Here is a 22,241-nt window from a genome sequence, read left to right as displayed (position 1 = left end):
ACCTACAACATGTGCTTAAATAATAATGTAAAGCTTTCTTTGTATAATAATTTGCCAATAAAAGAAATGTTCAAGTATTATAAAACATCTCAAAAAAATAATAAGTTGCATGTATTAAGAAACGGAGGTAGTATTATTTCTGTTTTAACTTACATAGTTACATACTAATAAATTAGTACTATTGCTTGAACGATTCTCTAACCATATTTTCGTATGAAATGTTGCAAGTGAGAATTGTAGCTTCATGATTTAGATTGTTAGATAACCAACTCAACCAAAAGCTTAGGTTGATAGTTGAAGTTCCAAGAATAGTTTCATACTCTATCACGCCCTCTCACATGAGATCAGAGCTCTTTGTGCTTGTAATGTAGATGCATGATGCCTCCCTCATACTTGATGAACCCCTGACCTTTATGCCACGTTGGCTCTGGTGTCATGTCTTAACTCAACCAAAAGTTTAAATTCATGGTTGAAGTCGCAAGAATAGTTGTATACTCTATCATTGATGAATTTAATTTGGGTAATCATCCACAAAAAATTTTCCTGACTTTTCTTTCTCAAGGTTTATGTTTAGTATGCTTTCAACTTTTTGTAGATCTAATATAATCTAAGGAAGTTGAATTTGACGAATAATTGGTGAACGACCCTTAAGTACCACTAGTACAACAATGATAATTTGTGTCTCCCTATTTGCGTCGAACAAAAAAAAGACTGACGCAAATGTATAGGAATACATTTTTTGCATCGGATGTCAACAAAGATCCGATATAATTAACCATAGCAAATGGGTAAAAAGAAGATTTGTATGGGACGGTTTGGGGCACGCGACGCAAATGATTGCAACAATGTGCATCGTGCGGAAGTGTGCGATGCAAAAACCATCTACGTCGGACGTTGATGAACGTTCGACGTAGATGATGAAAGCCCTAGATTATTGGATCAGATATTGTGCATCGGATTGTCCCGAGTGTGTGACGCAGATAGCATTAAATCAGTTTTCGGCCATGATTTACGGTGTATGGGCCACGAGACACGACGCAAATCATGGGTTTTTCATATTTAAGGTGCAACTTTAGGGTTTATTCTCAAACCTTTTCTCTAACTTCCTCTAGTCGTTTTCTCTCTCACTCTTACACTTTAGAATTCAACTTCACAACACACTACACACCCTCAAATTCAATACTCCCTTTAAATCAATTACATACTACTACTATACTCTTTCAACTTGAAATTCCCTAATTTCTAATTCAATCAACCTTCTTCCAACTCAAATACACAATTTTCCTCTCTTCTCTCTCCAAATTCTTCATCAAATTTCTTTTTGATAAACTAAATTACATTCTTATTTCAATATCCGCTTTCTAGACATCAAGAATTCCATCTTTTTCCTCCAAATCGTGAAATTTTTATGTGTTTGAATTGCGAAAATTGCGGAAATTTTTATGTGTGTTTCATGGTAAATGCATATTATCAAAGAAGAAGAGTAGTAGTAAATCCTCAAGACTTTGGCTTTCTTCTACGAAATATATAAACCTTCAGCGACATATGAATCTTTTTTTTTTAGTCAATAAGTAAGTTCCAACTCATACCCCACCAATTACAGACTAGAACACCTCAGTATCTATTTACAAATTTCCAGACATCTCTGTCTCACCCACTCTTGATCTCTACTAGATACTTTCCTAGGCAACTACAATAAACTCTGTCAATTACAACCTTCTGTATCAAATTTACTGAACTATCTACATTAACGATCTTCTGGTCCCAAAGAGCCTCATTTCTCACATGCCATAACTGGTATATAGTTGTTGCAATCACAACAAACTTAATCTTCTTCTACAGCTGAGAACTCCTACTGCTTCTGATCAAGCTTAGCATCTCTGGTACTGTCATGCCATCAACACCCATATGTAGCCATTTTTTAATTTTTTCCATCACCTTCATACTATACCTGCATGAAAAGAATAAATGCTCCTGTGATTCATTCTCCAAGCCACAGATCAAGCAAAGAGGATCATGGCTAACACCAATTCTATACATTTTCTCTGTTATCTGCATTCTTTGCTTCATAGTTAGCCACATAAAAAATCTATGCTTAGGAAGGGACATTCTATTCCAGACCACTTTGTCCTAGTCCACTCTCTCTACATTCCCACACAACATCTTATATACTTCTTTTCTTGAGTACCTTTCCATGCTTCTCAACTGCTCCTCTCTCAGAACCATCTTCAGCTGATCTTTAATATCACATACTTTCCTCCAGTACCAGCTACTACTAGCAGGGGTTTTATACTCCCACCATTCACTATCATGCACATAAACTTCATTCACCCATTTTAGCCATAAACTATCTTTCTTCTTTGCAATAGCCCATACATATTTCCCCATTGCAGCTATATTCCACACATTGATGTTCCTCAAGCCCAGCCCACCTGCTTGTTTAGGCATACAAACCTTAGGCCAAGCTACATACCCGGCTTTACCACTATAAACTTCCCCACTCCACAGGTAAGCTTTACACATATGATCAATATCATTTAGGACTTTCCTAGGCAATACCAAAACCTGTCCCCAGTATACATGTATATTTAGGAGCACAAAGTTGATCAACATCAATCTACCTTGATAAGATAGATTCCTACTCCTCCATGTTTTGATCCTCGCCATCATCTTCTCTAGCACTATGTTACATTCCTTTGATGATATTCTCTTGAAACAGATGGGCACCCCCAGATACTTGAATGGCAATTGACCAATGCTGAACCCAGAGACATCCAGTATACGCTGCACTTCCTTTCACTTCATTCCAGTTGTATACACTTCAGTTTTGTGCTTATTAACTTCAAGACCAGTAGCTTCAGAAAAATGTTGGAAGCCCTGCAACATAGTATACACAGATGCATAATCCCCTCTATAACACATAATCACATCATCTGCAAAGCAGTAATGATTCAATTTCACACCCCCACACCTTGGGTGAAACTGAAAGTTTGAGCTCTCCCCTACAATCTTCAGACATCTTGTGAGATACTCCATGCAAATTACAAAGAATAAAGGAGACATAGGATCTCCCTGTCTCAACCATCTCTTTCCTTCAAAGAATCCATGGAGATTACCATTAATCAGGAGGGAATATTTTGGTGTTTCCACACAAACCATTATCAGCTCAATAAACTTTTCAGGGAACTTTAAAGCCTTAAGCATCATCTTCAGAAAGGACCACTCTATTGAGTCATATGCCTTCTTCATATCCATTTTAATTATAACTCTAGACCTTGACTTTTTCCTCCCATAGTCTCTCACAATATCTTGACATATCATTATATTATGAGAGATGAATCTACCTTGAAAAAAGGCACCCAGATTTTCTACAATTATCTCAGGAAGCACTTCTTTTATTCCTCGACACAACAACTTTGTAATGCAATTGTAAATGACATTACAACAGGCAATTGATCTAAACTCGGTAACGCTCCCGGAACATTTAACCTTAGTAATCAATGTAAGGGCAGTTGCATTAACTTTTTTCAGCAATCTCCCAGATTCAAAGAAATCCAGCACAACCCTTGAGATATCATCACCTACTACAGACCAGCTATCCTTGTAAAAACCTGCCCCGAATCCATCAGGGCTTGGAGATCTGTCATCAGGGATTGAAAGCAGGGCCATCTTCACATCATTCTTTGTAAAAGGCCTCAACATCTCCCCCTGTTGTTCCTCAGTTAACACAGCTTCTCTAGCAATCACTTCTTCATAGAAAGGACTTCTATCACTTCTTGAAGCACCCAGTAGACATATATAATAGCTTAAGAAAGCCTCTTGCACACTCTCTGCATTGTCAACCCACCTGCCATTCACATCATTAATTCGATACACAGTATTCCTTAATTTCCACTCTCTTATTGCACCATGAAATATCTTAGTGTTGTCATCACCCCCTCTTATCCAGTTCAATTTTGCCTTCTGTTGCAAAAATGATTGATAATTATCATGGATTCTCCTATATTCATCAGTAGCACTCTTCTCTTCATTTGTTGCTCCTATAATTCCATCATGCATTCTTTGCTGACACACCTTTAGTTTCTCTTTTGCTTTAATTTCAGCTATATGGATATTCGAGAAACCATCTCTATTAAGCTGTTTCAGAAACCTTTTAACTCCCTTCAACCTTCTCATCACTCTATACATCTTAGTACCATTCACCTCTTCCTTCCAACAAGCCTTCACACCCTCCAAGAATCTAGGATCCTTACTCCACATCTTAAAGTAACGAAATGGACATCTTCCTATACTGATCTCTGGATAAACCTTGACCAGCATTGGTGAGTGGTCAGATAGACCTTTAGGCATAAAGTGAGCCTCTGCTGATGGGTATGCCTCCATCCACTCATTGTTCCCCATCACACTGTCCAGTTTACTAAGCACCCTCTCCATTTCAGTCTGCTTATTATTTCATGTATAATAACTACCTGTAGATTTGATATCCTCCAGATTACACCTTACAACACACCTTCTAAAGTCCTCCATTTCAGCATCCCTGACAGCAGCCTTAATTCTCTCCTCTCTATTCAAGATGCAATAAAAATCACCCATAACTATCCATGGCATCTTCATCTTCTCTGCTACTGACACCAGATCCACCCATAAGCTCCTTATATGCATCATGCTATTAAAGCCATACACAAATGAACAACCAAAAAGCTTCTAACTACCTACAGTGCTGACCTTGCAATGAATCATCTGGTCAGATATCAGCTCAATGTTAACAATGAAGCTTAAAGGATTCCAAGCCACTATAATTCTCCCTCCTGGATGGAAGGAAGAATTGGAACAAAAACACCATCCAGGAAACAAGTTCAAGTAGAGATTCCCCATTTTACTAGCCTTTACTTTAGTCTCAATGAGACTTACAATGCCAAGAAGTCTTTCGTTCAGGAGATGCTTAACATCGCTCTGTTTATTTATTCTATTGACCCCTCTAACATTCCAGCATAATATACTATCCATGTCCATCAGGGGGATCCCCCCCATCCATTATCCTCCTTTCACAAACCACATCTCCAATAACTATCTCTTCATCATCAACAGACAAGGTAGCAAAAGAGTTTCCAACTTTTACCTCCTTCCCTGGAGAACTAGATCTTCTTGACATTTGTTGCCCCTGTGTAATGCCAACAACAATAAGATCCTCATCAACCTTATTCTGGGTAACCACCTCTGCTGCTTTAGGCCTCCATTCCTTCTTCACAACAGCCTTATGACAGTCAACAGTAGCATGAGCCAATGTATGGCACACATTGCATACAGTTGGTTTCCATTCATAGAATATCTCAAACAACTTTTCAATTCCACATTCATTCACAAAGGTAAGTTGCTCAGGGAATTATTGATTCACTTTAACCTCTATCTACACTCTAGCATATTGCAATTTCTCACGCTTCTCCGTTGCCTTATCCACCCTGACATACTTCCCTATTTTACTAACCAGTTTCCTCAAACATTGTTCTCCCCAATATTTGAATTCCACCTTCATTTGAATCCAAGTTGGTAAGACATCAAAGCTCTCCTTCTCAATATCCATATTAGCATCCCAGGCCTTCATTATCATTGGCTTACTATCAAAAAAGGACAACCACCTGCTAATACACTGTCTTGCTTCTCCATTGAGAAGTATCTCACAATATACACACACTTCTTGTTGTGGTGGATTTACCCCAATCACATAACAAATTAAAGAAGAATTCCAAAATTCAATCTCCGATTGCACATCCACATCATCAATTTTAATCACAACAGGATCATTACAGCTAATCTGATCATTCATTGGATTTTCAGAGTTTACCTCTTCCTCAGAGAACTGGAGAATTGGAATCGGCTCCACATTTCGCCATCCTCGAGCAATGGTACCACCAGAAATCTCATTAGATTCTCAATTCACAATTGATGAATGGATTGATGACAACCATTCCGAGAAAAATCGATGAGTTCTCTGACTCTGTTCAATTTCACGTATCTCCTCTGCTTCAGTTCGCTGCTCGATTTCCATCGCAGCCACGCCAAGGATCTCATCCATCGATTTCGTCTTCTTAGCCTGAGCATCAGTGCTACGTCCTTTCGGATTATTTGAGTTAGAATTTTTTGTCTTATGTCTTTTAGAAGTTCTTGCCATGGCGGGAGAATTCTAGAGAGAGAAACACCTACTTAACTTCTTCAATTTTTTACACATGAATCTCTAAGAGGTTTTTTTTTAATTTTTTAGATTTGATTTGTTTGACATTCCGTAAGTTTCAATTTTCAAATCTGAAATTTTGTTTCACTAGTGGAAAAATGAAGAAGGGTTGCGCTAAAAAGGCCCTTAGGGCTGCGCTTTTTGACAGCAGCCCTTTCAATAGCAGCCCTTCACTTTTTAAGTAGAGCTGCGTTTTTCAAGCGCAGCCCTTCACAACAAAGGGTTGCGCTTTTACCTAAAAAGCGCAGCCCTTCTAAGCTTGAAGGGCTGCAGCTTTCATGAGTCCTTCATTTATGAAGGGCTGCGCTTTTTCAAAAATCACAGCCCTTCTAAACAAGAAGGATTGCGCTTGTTATGTACATATGTACCCAGATAACAATGTAGAGAAACGATAAGCCAAGAATTTCCTCATAATTGAAAAGACGACACACATTCACCACCTAAGTGAGATCAAACGTCCTAGAACAGTCCCAAACCGGGGACTATTCAATACTTACTCCTAATGAGTAAGTCTTGAACGGGTATCTAGGTATATGAGGATGATTCAAACAACTTGTAGATTTTATATATAGCTAAATCACATTGCGTTTTCATACAATCTCATATCAATAAATTATAATAACTTAAATCAATTTGAAGCACATGACAACTTTGTCTCATAATCAAATTAAATCAAACAAAAAAGACAACAAAATTAAACTAGTTACCTCTTAACACCAACGACGAGCAATGAAGAGAAAAGAGATACTTGGAACTTTATTTGCCTTCCTTAGCCTCTTCTTCTTACAATTGACAAAACCCACATTGCACATTAATCATTTAATTCAATTAAGAAAAACAAAAGTAACTTAAAAACAAAACTAATTCATACCTAATTAACCACTCTAATGGTGGAGAAGAGAAGAGAAGAGAAGAGAAGAGAAGAGAAGGGTAGTGGTGATGGTGGAGAAGAGATGAGAACAGAAGAGAAGGGTTGCACGTGGTGGGTGGTTGCGCAAGGTGGTGGCGGACCAGTCGAGTTAGGTCGCGCAAACCCACTGTACTCGAAATTGTGGTGGGCGGCAGTGGTGGGCAGCAGTGGTGGTGCACTCGAATTACGTCGCACAATGTGGTGCTTGTCGTAGTGGTGCACTCGAATAGATTCGCCAATGTGCAGTGGTGGTGGTGCATTGGAATTAGGTCGCAAAAAATGGTGGTGCACTCAAAATTTTCTCGCTCATAATTACTCTAAGTGAAGGAAAGAGGGAAATTGCTCTGGATACTGTACATGGTGCGCACTAAATTTCACTCAAAAAAATAATTTAACGAAGGGATGCGCTTGTAACAAAAAGCGGCAGCCCTACATGACAGAAGGGTTGCGCTTCTTTTACAAGCGCAACCCTACTAAGTCAGAATGGCTGCGCTTTTTCTATAAGCGCAACCCTACTAAGTGAAGGGTTGCGCTTTTTGTCAAAAGCGCAGCCCTTCTGTTATGTAGGGTTGCACTTTTGAAGAAAAGCACAACCCTTCACTAGTAGGGATGCGTTTATAGAAAAAGCGCAGCCCTTCCTGCGCAACCCTTCCTTTTTTTTCCCCTAGTGTTTTTTCATTTTCATGCAACTGAAAATAATGGCCTTTCGTTTTTTTATATTTGTTTTTTTTGGCATTTATCCTAGTCTAGGGTTTATTTTTCAGATCTAGGATTTTCTTTTTCCCTTTCGGTTCTGAAATTCTTTTTTTCATTTTCAGATATGGGTTGGTTCTTCTCGAAGTCTTCTTCCTCTAGCTCATCTAAAAATGTCGGCAGAATCATCGGCTGCTCACTTTCTTCCTCAATTGCTCAAGATTCCGTTTTAATTTTACATTTTTTTACATATTTGCAATGTAATTTGTTTTTATCTCTTTTACATATTTTTTTTCTCTCATTCTAAATCAGTTAGAGGGGTATGTATTACATTTTTTACATTATCAACACATAAATGCATGTTATTTACATTATTGCCTCGAATAAATTCTCTACAAATTTTGAACTTTATTTTTTTAAATAAGATAATTGTCATTTGCGTCGGATTATGTATGTTGTCCTATGTAAAAATGAGGGGTGGTACCTAGGTCAACAGGCATTTACGTCGGATCATGTTGCACATCTGACGCAAATGGTGTCATGTATGTCCTGCTGGTGCTGGGCTAAAGGTGTCATGTGCTTCGCACATAGCTTAAAGTCCGACGTAAATAGCTCAAAATTTGTGTCATGTCCTAATTCGATGGAGATGATCTCTCTGAAATTTGCGTCGAGGCCTCTAGCGCCGGACTCAAGTCCAACGCCAAATGAGGGTCTGACATCCGACGCAAATTGTTGTTTCTGTACTAGTGAGTTGTCTAATGTCAAGTTTGGCGTTAGATTTAGATGTTGAGACTTCATTTCAAGTACTTTGGCCCATATACTTAATTAGCAAAATAACCTTTCAACTTGTTGTCTACCACAAATTTCATGTTTTATATTCTTAACCACAATGGCATTGTTTGACACTAGCGTTTGAGGTAGCGGGCATGGCAGTTTAGAAATGTGTAATAGGAGAAGATCTAGCAGGTTAGAGTGTTCACTTTCTTATCAAATTTTGGTCGATTAGAGCTAATCAATTCATTGATGAGTCGCACTTCATTTTCTAGTTCTGGAGTACAAAATGCTGCCACAAAGAACCTCTCCTTCTCTGAATTAGTCAGCAACCTGTGTACTGTCTCTTGAATATACCATTACTCATTAGCTGTAATTTTAAAGGCCATCAAACTATACTTCAGTGAGAAAGAATGTTGAAAACAAATTAGAAGTTTATTGAGGGACATAGACAGTTCAATGATAAGAAATAGCACAAAGAGTTCGGCGAGTCATTTTGATTTAATTAGCTCGTTTTAAACCATATTGAAGCCAGTCAATTGGAGAAACAAACGGTATATAGTTGACTCCAAAGCTACTGGTGGGATGCTAACAAATGATTATAGGTAATCTCCAGATCTTCGGAGCATTTTCTTCAAATTTTAAGCTCAAAATAATAACTATATAATATGGTGTAAAAACTAACTAAAACTGGCGTGTGATAGGCTGTCGTACACCCGTCAAAAATAATTCCTGCAAAACCTTCTAACAATGTAGTAGGGTAAGTAGGGTCGAATCCACAGAGAGATGGTCGTTTTAATCTAGCTTCTAATATATGGAGAAACTAAACAAGATCAGGAATAATTGAATTAAAGTCTAAACTAATTTAACTAGGAAAATCAAACTAAAAAGAATCTAGGGTAGTGGTCCACCATGTTTATAACTATAATCTATCAAAATATCATCAATAGTTCAATCAATCAGATACCTAGAGCACAGGTTAATCCTTGGTCAGGCATTAACGCTCTCAAATCAACATATGCTAGTACGACCGCTCAACATAATCAGATTTGCTAATTGTAGGTAGGCCTCTAAAAAATACTATGTCTCGATCTATGACTCAATATTAGCAATATTTAATCAAAAAATTGATCAGGTTGCAAGATTAACAATAAAACACTAATCAATTAGAGAAATCAATAACTAATCAAACCACGAATAAATATCAATCAATAATCATATCATATAAACATGGATTCCCAAACCCTAAAAATAAAAACTACTCTATCATGAAATAAATAACGAAATATAAATCTACAAGGAAAAGCATAATCAAAGAAATCAATGAAAGAAACTAAAAGAAATCATGAATTAATGAAGAAGAATAAAAACTAGGGTTTACAACCAAAAACTAGAGAGAAAAACTAAAACCTAGAAAAATAATAAAATCATGTGAAAGGGGGAGGAGGAGAGAGAAAAAGAATGAAAACCTATCTAAATAATATTCACCTCATATGACTAGGAAAGTAATTTACAAGATAAGGAAAGTCTTAAATAAATCATTAATAGGCGGATTAGTGATCCGCGCGTACGCGTGGGAGATTCCAGCAGAAACGATGCAATCTTCCGAAAGGCATAACTCCTTGACTAAACGTCTCCTCGGGACGTGCCACCTATGGTTGGAAAGCTCTTCAAGTCTAGTTTCCAAATCTGCTGGAATTACTCAATTACAAGAAGCAAATCAAAAGTTATGATCAGAAGAGTAGACGTGACTCTTTTTCACATTTCTTCAAATGATTTTCCGCTTCGTTTTGCTCAAACTCGTGTACTATTACATATCCATACGATCCTTATTCATTGTAGATTCTTTCCAAGTGCTCATAATCCTTAAGCTTAGCTAATCATACTCCAAATACGTTCTCATTACCTGAAATTCATCAGAAACAAGAAAACATACCGAATAGGAGTAGAAATACATAACTTAAGAATATAATGCAATAATGAACCTAAATATGAAACTAAATGCTCTAAAATGCAACCTAAATGTACCTAAAAACTATATATAAATATGACTTATCAAACTCCCCCAAGCTAAACCATTGCTTGTCCTCAATCAATTAGACATAGACATCAGAAAAGTTAGACAACCTACAATATAGACTACAACAGGGCTAAACACTCAATTGAGAAACGAGAGATATAATCACTACATAAACCAAGCATCGAAACAATCTCGGACAAAGCTACATAGCATATCATGTATCGCAATCGACTCTCCAATCATACCGCAAACCATCTCTCCCAAACTGGATTTAACCAAACATGACATACCTCACTATAGTTATGTGCACTCAAATCTCTCATGTGTTTAAGGGATAAATAATGACTCTCAACCTAAATAAGTCGACTCAGATGAAGCAAATACTCTTTAACTTTGACTTTTTGACTCACTTAATACTCAACAATACAATACATAATGATCAAGACTTTTAAGGGTTGTAATGGGGCTGAGGTTAAAGGTATGGAAATAATTTGGGAATTGTGGTGGAAAAACCGAGAAGGGGGAGCATCATACAACTGAAAACATGACCAAGAAAGATCACAACAACTCCATGCAACAACCAACAATCTCCAAATATAATCAACAACCTTTTACACTTAAGAAATTCAATCATAACCCTTTTTATTTCACTTTATTCAAAACTCCTTTTCACTTCTTTTTCATTTCATTTTTCACTTTTTTTTTCTTTCTTTTTCACACTTTCAATTCAATTTCAAAGCTCACTAAACATACTTTTCCATCCTTCTAAACCACAAATCGAGCACTTCAATTCAATACAAACTAAACTAAAACTAATACTCTCTCCCCCAAGCTAGGCTTGGGACAAGAATCAAATGAGGCCAAGGCTTGTAATGTAGGTAACAATCGAACAAAGTCAGAAAAGGCTCAGCGGGGCTAAAGGAAGGATAATATGAAAACAAGAATAACTTTGGAGCTAAGATCATCAAATGAAATGCCTCAATCATATCAAAATGTATGCACTATCAAATATCAAGGAGTACCAAGTCAAAGTCAAGATCAATGCAACAACGAGGATAACTAATCACACATGAAAGAACAGAACTGATACAGATACGTCAGTTTATAGGCACAAAAGCTCACTTAGGCTAGGGTGTCTGCATAGTAATGTTAAATCGAGTCAGAGAGAGATCAATCATCTTACCACAAAAAACAGTTGCGAAACAATCATGCTATTAAGTATCATGAACAAGATGAGTGACACTTAACAAATGTAGTAAAATATCAACAAGGCTCTCAAAAAGTTTAGCAGTAGTCCCATAGATGCAACTAAAATGATGTGAAAGCTAATATGAGATGAAATATGCTAATGCAACTAAGAAAACAGTACAATTTTTTTGGTTACACATAAACTCCCACTCCTAATAAGTAGTACAAACCGTGCAACATCCTACGAAAGCAATAAAATCTACACTAAGAAGCAAATAAAGGATAGAATATTCCTCCCCCAAGCTAGAATCTGCAGTGTCCTCACTGCGAAAACCAAATTAGAGAAGGAACCAGAAGCAACCCCGGTATCACCAAAGTCGCCCACCAAAAGCCACAACACCACAAAAACCACAAAAGTCATAGCAATCCAATCGTCCCAATCAATGGGTACAAAAGAATCTCAATAAGATGGCAACAAAATAAAAATCCAAGCAAAAAGTCGAAATACATTAATAACATGTCAAGTGAGAATAGATGCTTACTACCCAATTAATTGGGGAGAAGAGTCAAATATGCTCAAAAATCGTATCATCATGCTTCACGAAGCAGAACTTGAAACCAATTTGGTGCCTACTTGACAAAATTCGAGAACAATAGTTAATCAAAAGGATAAAAAGAAAAATTAGAATTAGGGGTTTAGGGGAAAGAATAATAATAAAAAGTAAAATAAAATAAAAAGAAAAGAAACAAGAAAAGAAAGAAAACGAGAAGAGAGAGAAGGCTGGAGGTAAAGGGGGGTGGGATGCGCAGTGGGACTAGGCGTGGCGGTGAGTGGTTGTGAGGAGGGTTTGAGGTTGTTGTATGTGGGAGTTAAAGAGGACGGGGGAGATTGCCGGCGATGCTGCGCGGAGATAGGGTGTTGTTGTACGCGCGGGAGACGCGAGGGGGTGGTATACGTGAAGAGAAGACGAATGTGGGGTGCCAGTGGGTTGCTGGTGATGCGGCGCAGGGAAGGTATGGTGGTGGTGCGGCGGTATGGCACGAGGCGGAAAAAAAAACAGAGAGCGGAGGGTGGTGCGTGTACAGGCGCCTGCAAAGAATTTCGGTGCCTATGGTGATGGTTGGCGGCGCCGGTGAACAGGAAAGGTAACGCAGCAGAAAATTGGTGCAAGGATGGACTTGGTGGGGCGGCCTGCTGTTGCGTGCGAAAATCAAGGAGTGCGTGGGGGGTGGTGATGGTGCCGGTGCTTGATGGTTATGGTCCGTTAAAAGAAAGGTGACGGTGTTGGGCTCCAAAGCAGGTCACCGGTGGGTGGCGCGGGAGGAAGGGATTGGGAGATGGTGCCTGAGAAACAAGAACGGCGTGGGCGAATTCCAGTCGCTTTCTTCTTCGTTCGTTCTTTATTTTTTTTTTTTTTTTTGAATAACCCAATAGTAACCAGCTAGCCAGCGAACGCCGACCAACCAGCAGGCTGGGCAGATGTTTTGTTTTTCTGAATTTTTTTTTTTTCCAATTTTTTCTGATTTCTTTTGCTTAATCTCTGTACACCTACAATAAACACATAAAAAAAACACCAAAGTGAGTAAACACACTCAAAAAGAAAGAAACAAAGACAAAAATCATAATAAAAAGTAAAGAAAAGAAGAGAGAAAATAAGTTAATGCTCGGGTTGGCTCCCGAGAAACGCAAATTTAAGGTCTTGCATGACCGTTGAAGACTAGCAGATCACTCATAATAGTTCAATGCTCTAAGAAGCTTATCATATGTTCATGCAGACATCTCAGAGCATATTATATAAGAGTGAAAAGGAAAAATGAAAAAAATTAGTACTAAAAAAATTAAAACTACAAAAAGAAAAAATCAAAGGAAAATTATATTTACAAGAAAAAGTAAAAGAAAAATTGTTAGTCTGTTTACATGACTCAAAAGAAGAAAAAGAAACTAAATATATCATTCAAAAGGGGAGAAAGAAGGAACGATGGAGGATATAATATGGGAGATGAAGGAATAATGTCAAGTTTTTGAGAGAATGGAACATGAGACTCAAAAACAGTATCAGATGGAACCGACAAAGACTCATGCACTATTTCACTCTCAACTTTAGACTCATATGCAGATGAAAAGTTTATCGAAAAAGTGTCAGACACTTCACTCTAACTATGGATTCGTTCAACATAGAGACACAAACTACCAACTCCACCAATTACACCCTTACCTTCTACCAAATTATCGTGAGTCAAATCAATGCCTTTCTCTTCTGAATTATAATTCTCAACACTAATATCAGTATCATCAAGTATCACCTGTTGGTTAGTAGATTGCTGCACAACAAGAAATTCAATAGATTTCGCTATGTTTTGGTAATCATGAGCTAATTCATTTAAATCTTCATGTTGTTTAGCAATATACTCTTTCATCATATAAAAAGTTCCTGACGCTCTGATGTTTCAGGTTGAAAATAATTATTCTCTTCAGGTTGATAACATTGGGTATAATCAGGCACATAAGACTCATTAGGGTAATGAGAATATTCATAAGAATTCATGCACAGATTTTGTAAATTTTGACAATCATATGATGCATCATAAACATAATCATTCGCATTATAATACCCAGAATAATCATATTGCCCTTGATAATTAGAAAAAACATCCCCATCTGAACTATAATTATACGACTCCATAACAACACACTAAAAAAAAAGAGGAAAACAACAAAAGAAAAAAATTCACAAAAAGAAAGAAAGAAAAATATATATAACAGTTTAATTCACCAACAATAAAAACTAAATAAAACTATACCGTCTCCCCGGCAACGGCGCCAAAATTTGATAGGTTGTCGTACACCCGTCAAAAATAATTCCTGCAAAACCTTCTAACAATGTAGTAGGGTAAGTAGGGTCGAATCCACAGAGAGATGGTCGTTTTAATCTAGTTCTAATTATGGAGAAACTAAACAAGATCAGAAATATTGAATTAAAGTTCAAACTAATAAACTAGAAAATCAAACTAAAAAGGATCTAGGGTAATGGTTCACCATGTTTATAACTATAATCTATCAAAATATCATCAATAGTTCAATCAATCAGATACTAGAGCACAGGTTAATCCTTGGTCAGGCATTAACGCTTCAATCAACATATGCTAGTACGTCGCTCAACATAATCAGATTTGCTAATTGTAGGTAAGCCTCTAAAGAGTACTATCTCTCGATCTATGACTCATATTAGCAATATTTAATCAAACAATTGATCAGTTGCAAGATTAACAATAAAACACTAATCAATTAGAGAAATCAATAACTAATCAAACCAGAATAAATATCAATCAATAATCATATATATAACATGAATTCCCAAACCCTAGAAATAAAAACTACTCTATCATGAAATAAATAACGAAATATAAATCTACAAGCAAAAGCATAATCAAAGAAATCAATGAAAGAAACTAAAAGAAATCATGAATCAATGAAGAAGAATAAAAACTAGGGTTTACAACCAAAAACTAGAGAGAAAAAGAGGAGAGAAAAACTAAAACCTAGAAAAATAATAAAATCATGTGAAAGGGAGGAGAGAGAGAAAAAGAATGAAAACCTATCTAAATAATATTCAACCTAATATGACTAGGAAAGTAATTTACAAGATAAGGAAAGTCTTAAATAAATCATTAATAGGCGGATTAGTGATCCGCGCGTACGCGTGGCAATTCCAGCAAAACAGTGCAATCTTCCGAAAGGCATAACTCCTTGACTAAAGTCTCCTCGGGCGTGCCACCTATCGTTGGAAACTCTTCAAGTCTAGTTTCCAAATATGCTGGAATTACTCGATTTAAAGAAGCACATCAAAATTATGATCAGAAGAGTAGAGACGTGACTCTTTTTCACATTTCTTCTAATGATTTTCCGCTTCGTTTTGCTCAAACTCGTACTATGACATATCCATACGATCCTTATTCATTGTAGCTTTTTCCAAGTGCTCTAATCCTAAGCTTAGCTAATCATACTCCAAATACGTTCTCAATCCTGAAATTCATCAAAAACAAGAAAACATACCGAATAGGAGTAGAAAAACATAACTTAAGAATATAATGCAATAATGAACCTAAATATGAAACTAAATGCTCTAAAATGCAACCTAAATGTACCTAAAAACTATACATAAATATGACTTATCAGCGTCTTTTTTTTTTATTATTACATACTTAATGATTTTACATTAGATGTAATACCAACTAAGAATGCGAACTATTCAGTTGATTTTCACATAACTTATCTGATGCAAGCATTAACATATTGAAGGCAAGGAGAATATTCATGAATTATAAGCTGATACTGGAAGAGGGTGAGCTGGCTTCTGAGCTTGCACAAGAAGTCAAGGGGGGATGTAAGGAGCTGGAAATGAAAAAGTCAACAAAGGAAGAATGTGGGCTAATCATCACGCAATCATCACGTGCTCTAGATATTCTCTAACATTCAGTTACCTTATATTATTTACATTCTGTCAATTAGTATATTTTCCTTCTTTATTAAATAAGTTGTGACAGCATTGTTGTCACCAGGAAAGGTCTATATAAATACATTGTAAAGAAAGGGTATTCAGAAATATCAAAATAGATCTCCTATTTTGTTGCTCTACTTTCTCTCTCTAATAATTGATAGCTCATCATTTATAATTGATATAATCCTTGAGAATTCCTTTATTTCTTCCAGTTGGATTTTCTCTGGTTTATCAATTCCTGATTCTCATCTCTTTAGTGGGATTGTATCAAGTTATGTGAACATTGGTATCAGAACATATTAACCATATGCAGATGACTCTAGAGGTTGTGAGGGCCTGCTTTACATGCTAATGCCAAGAAATACTCATTTGGTTCTACTAGAATCAACTATATTGGGCATGTCATCTCTAAAGAAGGTGTGAGAACGGAAGAAGATAAGATTCAAGTTGTTTTGTCATGGCCTCAACTAAAAAATCTGAAGCAACTAAGGGGTTTTCTAGGCTTGACTGGATATTACAGGAGGTTTGTGAAAGACTATGGGAAGAAATGCAGACCCCTCACTAACTTGCTGAGAAAAGATGCTTTTTCATGGAGTGAAGAAGCTACTAGAGCCTTTGAAAAACTCAAGCAAATCATGTATTCCCCTCCTGTTTTGGCTCTTCCTAACTTCCTTAAGCCTTTTATCATTGAGACTGATGCTTCTGGGACAGGAATTGGAGTTGTATTGATGCAAGAAGGCCATCCTATTGCATTGATAAGGCACTTTCAGACAGAAATCTTCACCAACCAGCCTATGAAAGGGAACTACTGGTTGTAGTATATGCATTGAAGAAGTGGCAGCATTATCTCATGTTACTATCGTTCATTATAAGAACTGATCAGCAAAGCTTGAAATACTTGCTAGAGCACAAGATTGTTACTCCATTCCAACAGAAATGGATGGCAAAGTTGGCAGGTATGGATTACACTATTGAATACAATTGTGGGAGTGAGAATAAAGTTGTTGACGCCTTATCTAGAATCTCTGGAGCTGAGGTGATGGCTATGATGGTATCTACACTCCACTCATCATTCTTAGAAGAGATTCAAGAAGTTTGGAAGGAAGACCCCAACCTACAGAAGCTTATCTCAAAACTACACCCTGACTCTGATTTGCACCCTCACTATACTTGGGAAGGAGAGCGACTAAGGAAGAAAGGGAAGCTGGTGATTGGGAATAACATCGCCTTAAAGGTGAAGATAATGGAGTGGTTGCACAACTCCAAGTGGGAGGGCATTCTGGGATTGAAGCAACTTTAAGAAGAATAAAAAGTTTATTCGACTCGTCGGGAATGAAACAGAATGTTATACATCATATTAGGCGTTGTTTGACTTGTCAAAGATAAACCCCTTCCAATTCCTGAGAGGGTGTGGAAAGAAGTTACTATGGATTTTATAGAAGGCCTCCCTAATGCTATGGGCAAGATTGTCATACTGGTGGTCATTGATAGACTAAGTAAATAGTCCCATTTTATTCCTCTCTCGCATCCTTTCACTGCCATTAAAGTAGCTTAGGACTATATGGACTTCATCTATAAGCTTCATGGGTTCCCAAAATCCATCGTTTTAAATCGTGACAAAGTCTTTATTAGCCACTTTTGGATGGAGTTGATGAAACTGCAAGGAGTGCAGCATAAACTATCAACTGCCTATTATCCTCAAACATATGGGCAGTCTAAAGTTTTAAATAGGTGCATGCCTTGAATCCTACCTAAGCTGTATGTGTTGTGATACACCATATGAATGGGCCCGATGGAGCAGAATTCTGGTATAACACTACCTATCATTCAGCCTCTCATACTACTCCTTATTATGAAGTACTCTATGGCCAACCACATCCTCACCATATCCCATACTTACCTGGATCTACTACAGTAGAGAGTGTTGACAGAAGTCTACAGAAGAGGGAAGCTACCATTACTCTCCTGAAAGAACACCTTGCTAAGGCAATAAATATAATGAAGCAACAAACAGACAAACATAGAAGTGAAAGGGTTTTCCAAGTGGGAGACTGGGTCTACCTCAAATTACAACCTTACCATCAACACTCCTTGGTACACAGACTCAACCAGAAGCTGAGAGCAAATTACTATGGGCCCTATATGATAATTAGGAGAATTGGTGAGGTAGCCTACACATTACAACTCCCTAGCTTCTCAAAAATACACCCCACTTTCCATGTCTCACAGTTAAAGAAACATCATGGACCTCCACCTACCTATGTTGATCCCTCTTCTCTCCATATCCCTACCATGAATCTTACCAGGCACCCTACAGTAGTCATTGATAAAAGAAGCATCAGAAAGGGTAACCATGCCATAGTTCAATGGTTGGTTCACTGGTCTAACTCCTCTCCAGAAGATGCTACGTGGGTAGATGTCACTCTAATAGAGTAGAACTATCCTACTTTTTATCCTTGGGGTCAAGGATCAACTCAAGAAGGAGGCAATGATGCAAGCATCAACATATTGAAGGCAAGGATAACATTCATGAATTATAATCTAATACTGGAAGAGGGTGAGTTGGCTGCTGCAAAGTAAATAGAGGAAAAATGTGGGCTAAGCATCATGCAATCATCACGTGCTCTGCATATTCTCTGACATCCAGTTACATTCTATTATTTACATTTTGTCAATTAGTATAATTTCCTTTTTTTTAATTAAGCTATGACAGCAGTGTTGTCAGCAGGAAAGTTCCATATATAGACAGAAACATTGTAAGGAAAGGGTATTCAGCAATATTAAAACAAATCTCCTATTATGTTGCTCTACTTTCTCTCTCTAACAATTAATAACTCATCATTTATAATTGATATAATCCTTAAGAATTCCTTTCTTTCTTCCAATTGGATTTTCTCTGCTTTATCAATTCCTGATTCTCATATCTTCAGTAGAATTGCATCAGGTTATGTGAACATTGGTAACCAGATAATTAAGGGAATTGCATCATTATCATATCATAATGACATGTTTGAACTTGTATAAGCTTATTGCATTTGGGTATCCATTTATTTGGCCTCGGTTAACTTATGTGAACTTATATGCTCTAAACTTAACTTATCTGAATTTACTAGTCTTGATCTAATTAGCTTAATTCTGAACAAATTTTTTTCTTGAAATAAGTGAAAAAAGGTTGAGCAGAAGATAGACTAATTGATACAAGAGGCCTATAAGTTTGTTCTAAATTTCCAGGGATGTTGAAGTGTTAAATCCACAACGTTGGATGCTTGATTAAAGGTGCATTATTTTGTTGTTTTGGCTAATGCGCATCGATGTTGTCTTACTCAGTTAATAAGTTGATTTACCTCCGTAAAATCACCAAGATTAATAAATAAAGCTCCAGGAATGACCAGAACCTTGAACAACTGATCATCTTTCTGGATATGTAAGCACTCTAGCACATTTTGTCCGGTAATAGCAGTGTGATAGTTGATCTATCCGAATGTGGATGAACACCATAAACTTGATCAGGATGCAAACAACGTGGATAGATTCTGAATCTTGTGTCTATGGATCCTCGTTCACCATGCTCATTCAAGAAACTATCTTCCTTCAATTCTAGAGATCGTGCCATGGCTTTAAGAATCACTTTTAACATAATTCTCAAACTCAAAGAGTATTCATGTAAAATCTCTCTAATTTTAATTTGGTCATGAATAACAAAATATTAGCACTCCATATTCATTGATGAAATGAAGTATATTTATGCCAATCAATTCTAATCAAAAAACTTCAATAACAATCAGTAAACATAATTACATCCATAATATGGTTGGTTGAGAAAATGTACCTGAATTTTTACAGCTTTTTAGGCCAAACTTGGAGCTTGCGTTGATCTTCAGGGTAAACTGTAAGAAACAGTCTATCATTCCAATTAAGAGACTTGTCCCCAGCTATAATTGCAGCATCGCCATATCCATTAAGAAATCTTCTGTTAGGAATGTTCATCCCAAAGTCCCACATGGAAAGAATAGCAAATGTAGGAGCTATTCATATAGTGGTGCTCAATACACTAGTACAAGGCGCCTTTTGAAAGTTGCCCAAAAACAAATTCGTGCAGGTTGGGCCCAAAGCGGACAATATTGTACTAGTGTGTGTATGAGCATGCGTCGGTGGCCCAACAAATGGTATCAAAGTCGGGCCTTTCGGTACGGGGCGGGAGGCTGTCGTAGAGTATGTGTGGGAGTCCCTCGTGTGTCCTCAAATTTGGTGATCTGGTGGGCCCTTGTATCGAAATTCCTCCTGATGGTGTTCAGCTGTATTGAACGAAGGTTGACCTGAGACTGGTAGTGGTTGCCCTGTAACTCGTGGTCAGAGCGAGTGGGCATGTTGTCCAGTAGAGCATGGTCTGGTAGATGGTTCGTGGCCAGGTGGTTGGCCCTGTAACTTGTGGGGATCGAGTGGGCATGTATCCGAGCGCGAACGGTGGTAGCTTATGGCGTAATCAGGTGGCGGGTCCCGTGGTCTAGTGGCAGTACTGAAAATATTGATTGGTTACCTCCTTACTGATGCTTTTTAATCAATTAACAAAATAAATGTGTTTATAGTTTTTTCATTGATTCATGAAGTCATATGTGCACACTGAGATTAAACTTGATGGAAAAGATTCAAGAATAAGAAACTAAAAGCAACCCCAATGCTTGAGATCAGAATGAAGATTGGCAAGTTCACTTTGAGCTGCTCAAGAATTGTTGGAAAGAAGAGAAAAATCAATCAACAAAGTATCCTCCCACATATTGGAGGAGGCATCAATTGCTGGAGGAATTATTTCATTTTTAAGGATATATCTTTTAAGGACTTCTTCTTCATTATGGGCTATCTCTTGCACCAACTTTGATGCTCCCTCTTTTTCTCTTGATTCACTCGCTTCAAATTTCCAACTAGCACTATAGAACTTCTACACCTTTTAACTTTATCTTATCTAGACGCTAGTAACTAGTTTATATATTAATATTAATTTTGACCAAGTCATGCAACGTATGTGTCTACTTCTATATGGTTGTTTGAACACCTCAAGAGGCTAGCAACTTGGGAAAGAACATTTTTACAAATAATAAATTTGAATCTTGGCCCAGAAAGGTTGCGATTATCGGCCAAAATCAATGCTTGGTTTTTTAAAAGGTAAGATAAAATCACATACACAAGTTGGGGAGCAGGAATTGGGATCCCACTTTACAAGAGCAAGAATCAAATCCTTATCACAACGGAAGCAGCTAGGTTGCACAGAGACGGTACACAGGTTCGTATTTGTGTAACGGGAAGGAAAATGGTAAGATATTGAAATTTTAGGGATGGATACGAGTACCCTTATATGATATGTATCTTATCGAGTGCGAGTATGAATACGTGACCTGGAAGTATGAATACGAGTATGTTACATAGAAAATGAGGGAACCAATTAGGTCAATCTTGATTCTTGAAAACAATATTTATTGCTTGCAATTCATGTCTGTGGAATGTATGACAGAAAACCATAGTGGTGGGGCGAACATCGTAAGATACATATATGTCTTCCTGATCTCAAGGATGCAATGAAGAACAAAATATTATTTGAAGTGTAAACAGTAAGGCCTGACGATAAGAGCATTATAAAGTTTAAACCTCATGGGTAATGAGCTTCTTATAAAGTTAAAAGCTCCAATTACATTGACTGAAAATACAAGGTAAATTGAAAAGGTCTACCATAAGTAAATTTTTTTTTCACCATTAGGTAATATAAACGACCTTAAAAGTCATGAGACCAAACCTTTACCACTAAGTCAAGCTTACTTGATTGGTAAGTACACTTAATTGGCCTTTATTTCATAAACAATTTTTATGTGATTGCTACATTCTAAAACCATTGCTAGTTTGCTATAACCCAAAGAATGCGCAACTCTATGTTTCAAAATT

General features: G+C 37.1%; 1 protein-coding gene across 1 annotated transcript; it reads left to right on the top strand.

The window, feature by feature from the left end:
- The first annotated feature begins 16,126 nt into the window (after positions 1-16,126).
- On the top strand, positions 16,127-17,128 carry LOC125497853 (uncharacterized mitochondrial protein AtMg00860-like). The gene is made up of 3 exons (XM_048645553.1): positions 16,127-16,235; positions 16,523-16,574; positions 16,693-17,128. Exons 1-3 carry the CDS (start codon positions 16,127-16,129, stop codon positions 17,126-17,128), a joined length of 597 nt encoding a protein of 198 aa, XP_048501510.1.
- Positions 17,129-22,241: the final 5,113 nt, after the last annotated feature.

Source organism: Beta vulgaris, chromosome 5 (genome assembly GCF_026745355.1).
Source record: "Beta vulgaris subsp. vulgaris cultivar EL10 chromosome 5, EL10.2, whole genome shotgun sequence".
Taxonomy (NCBI): Eukaryota; Viridiplantae; Streptophyta; class Magnoliopsida; order Caryophyllales; family Amaranthaceae; genus Beta; species Beta vulgaris.
Note: the sequence above shows the minus strand (reverse complement) of the source record. Positions and strands in the feature narration are given on the sequence as shown.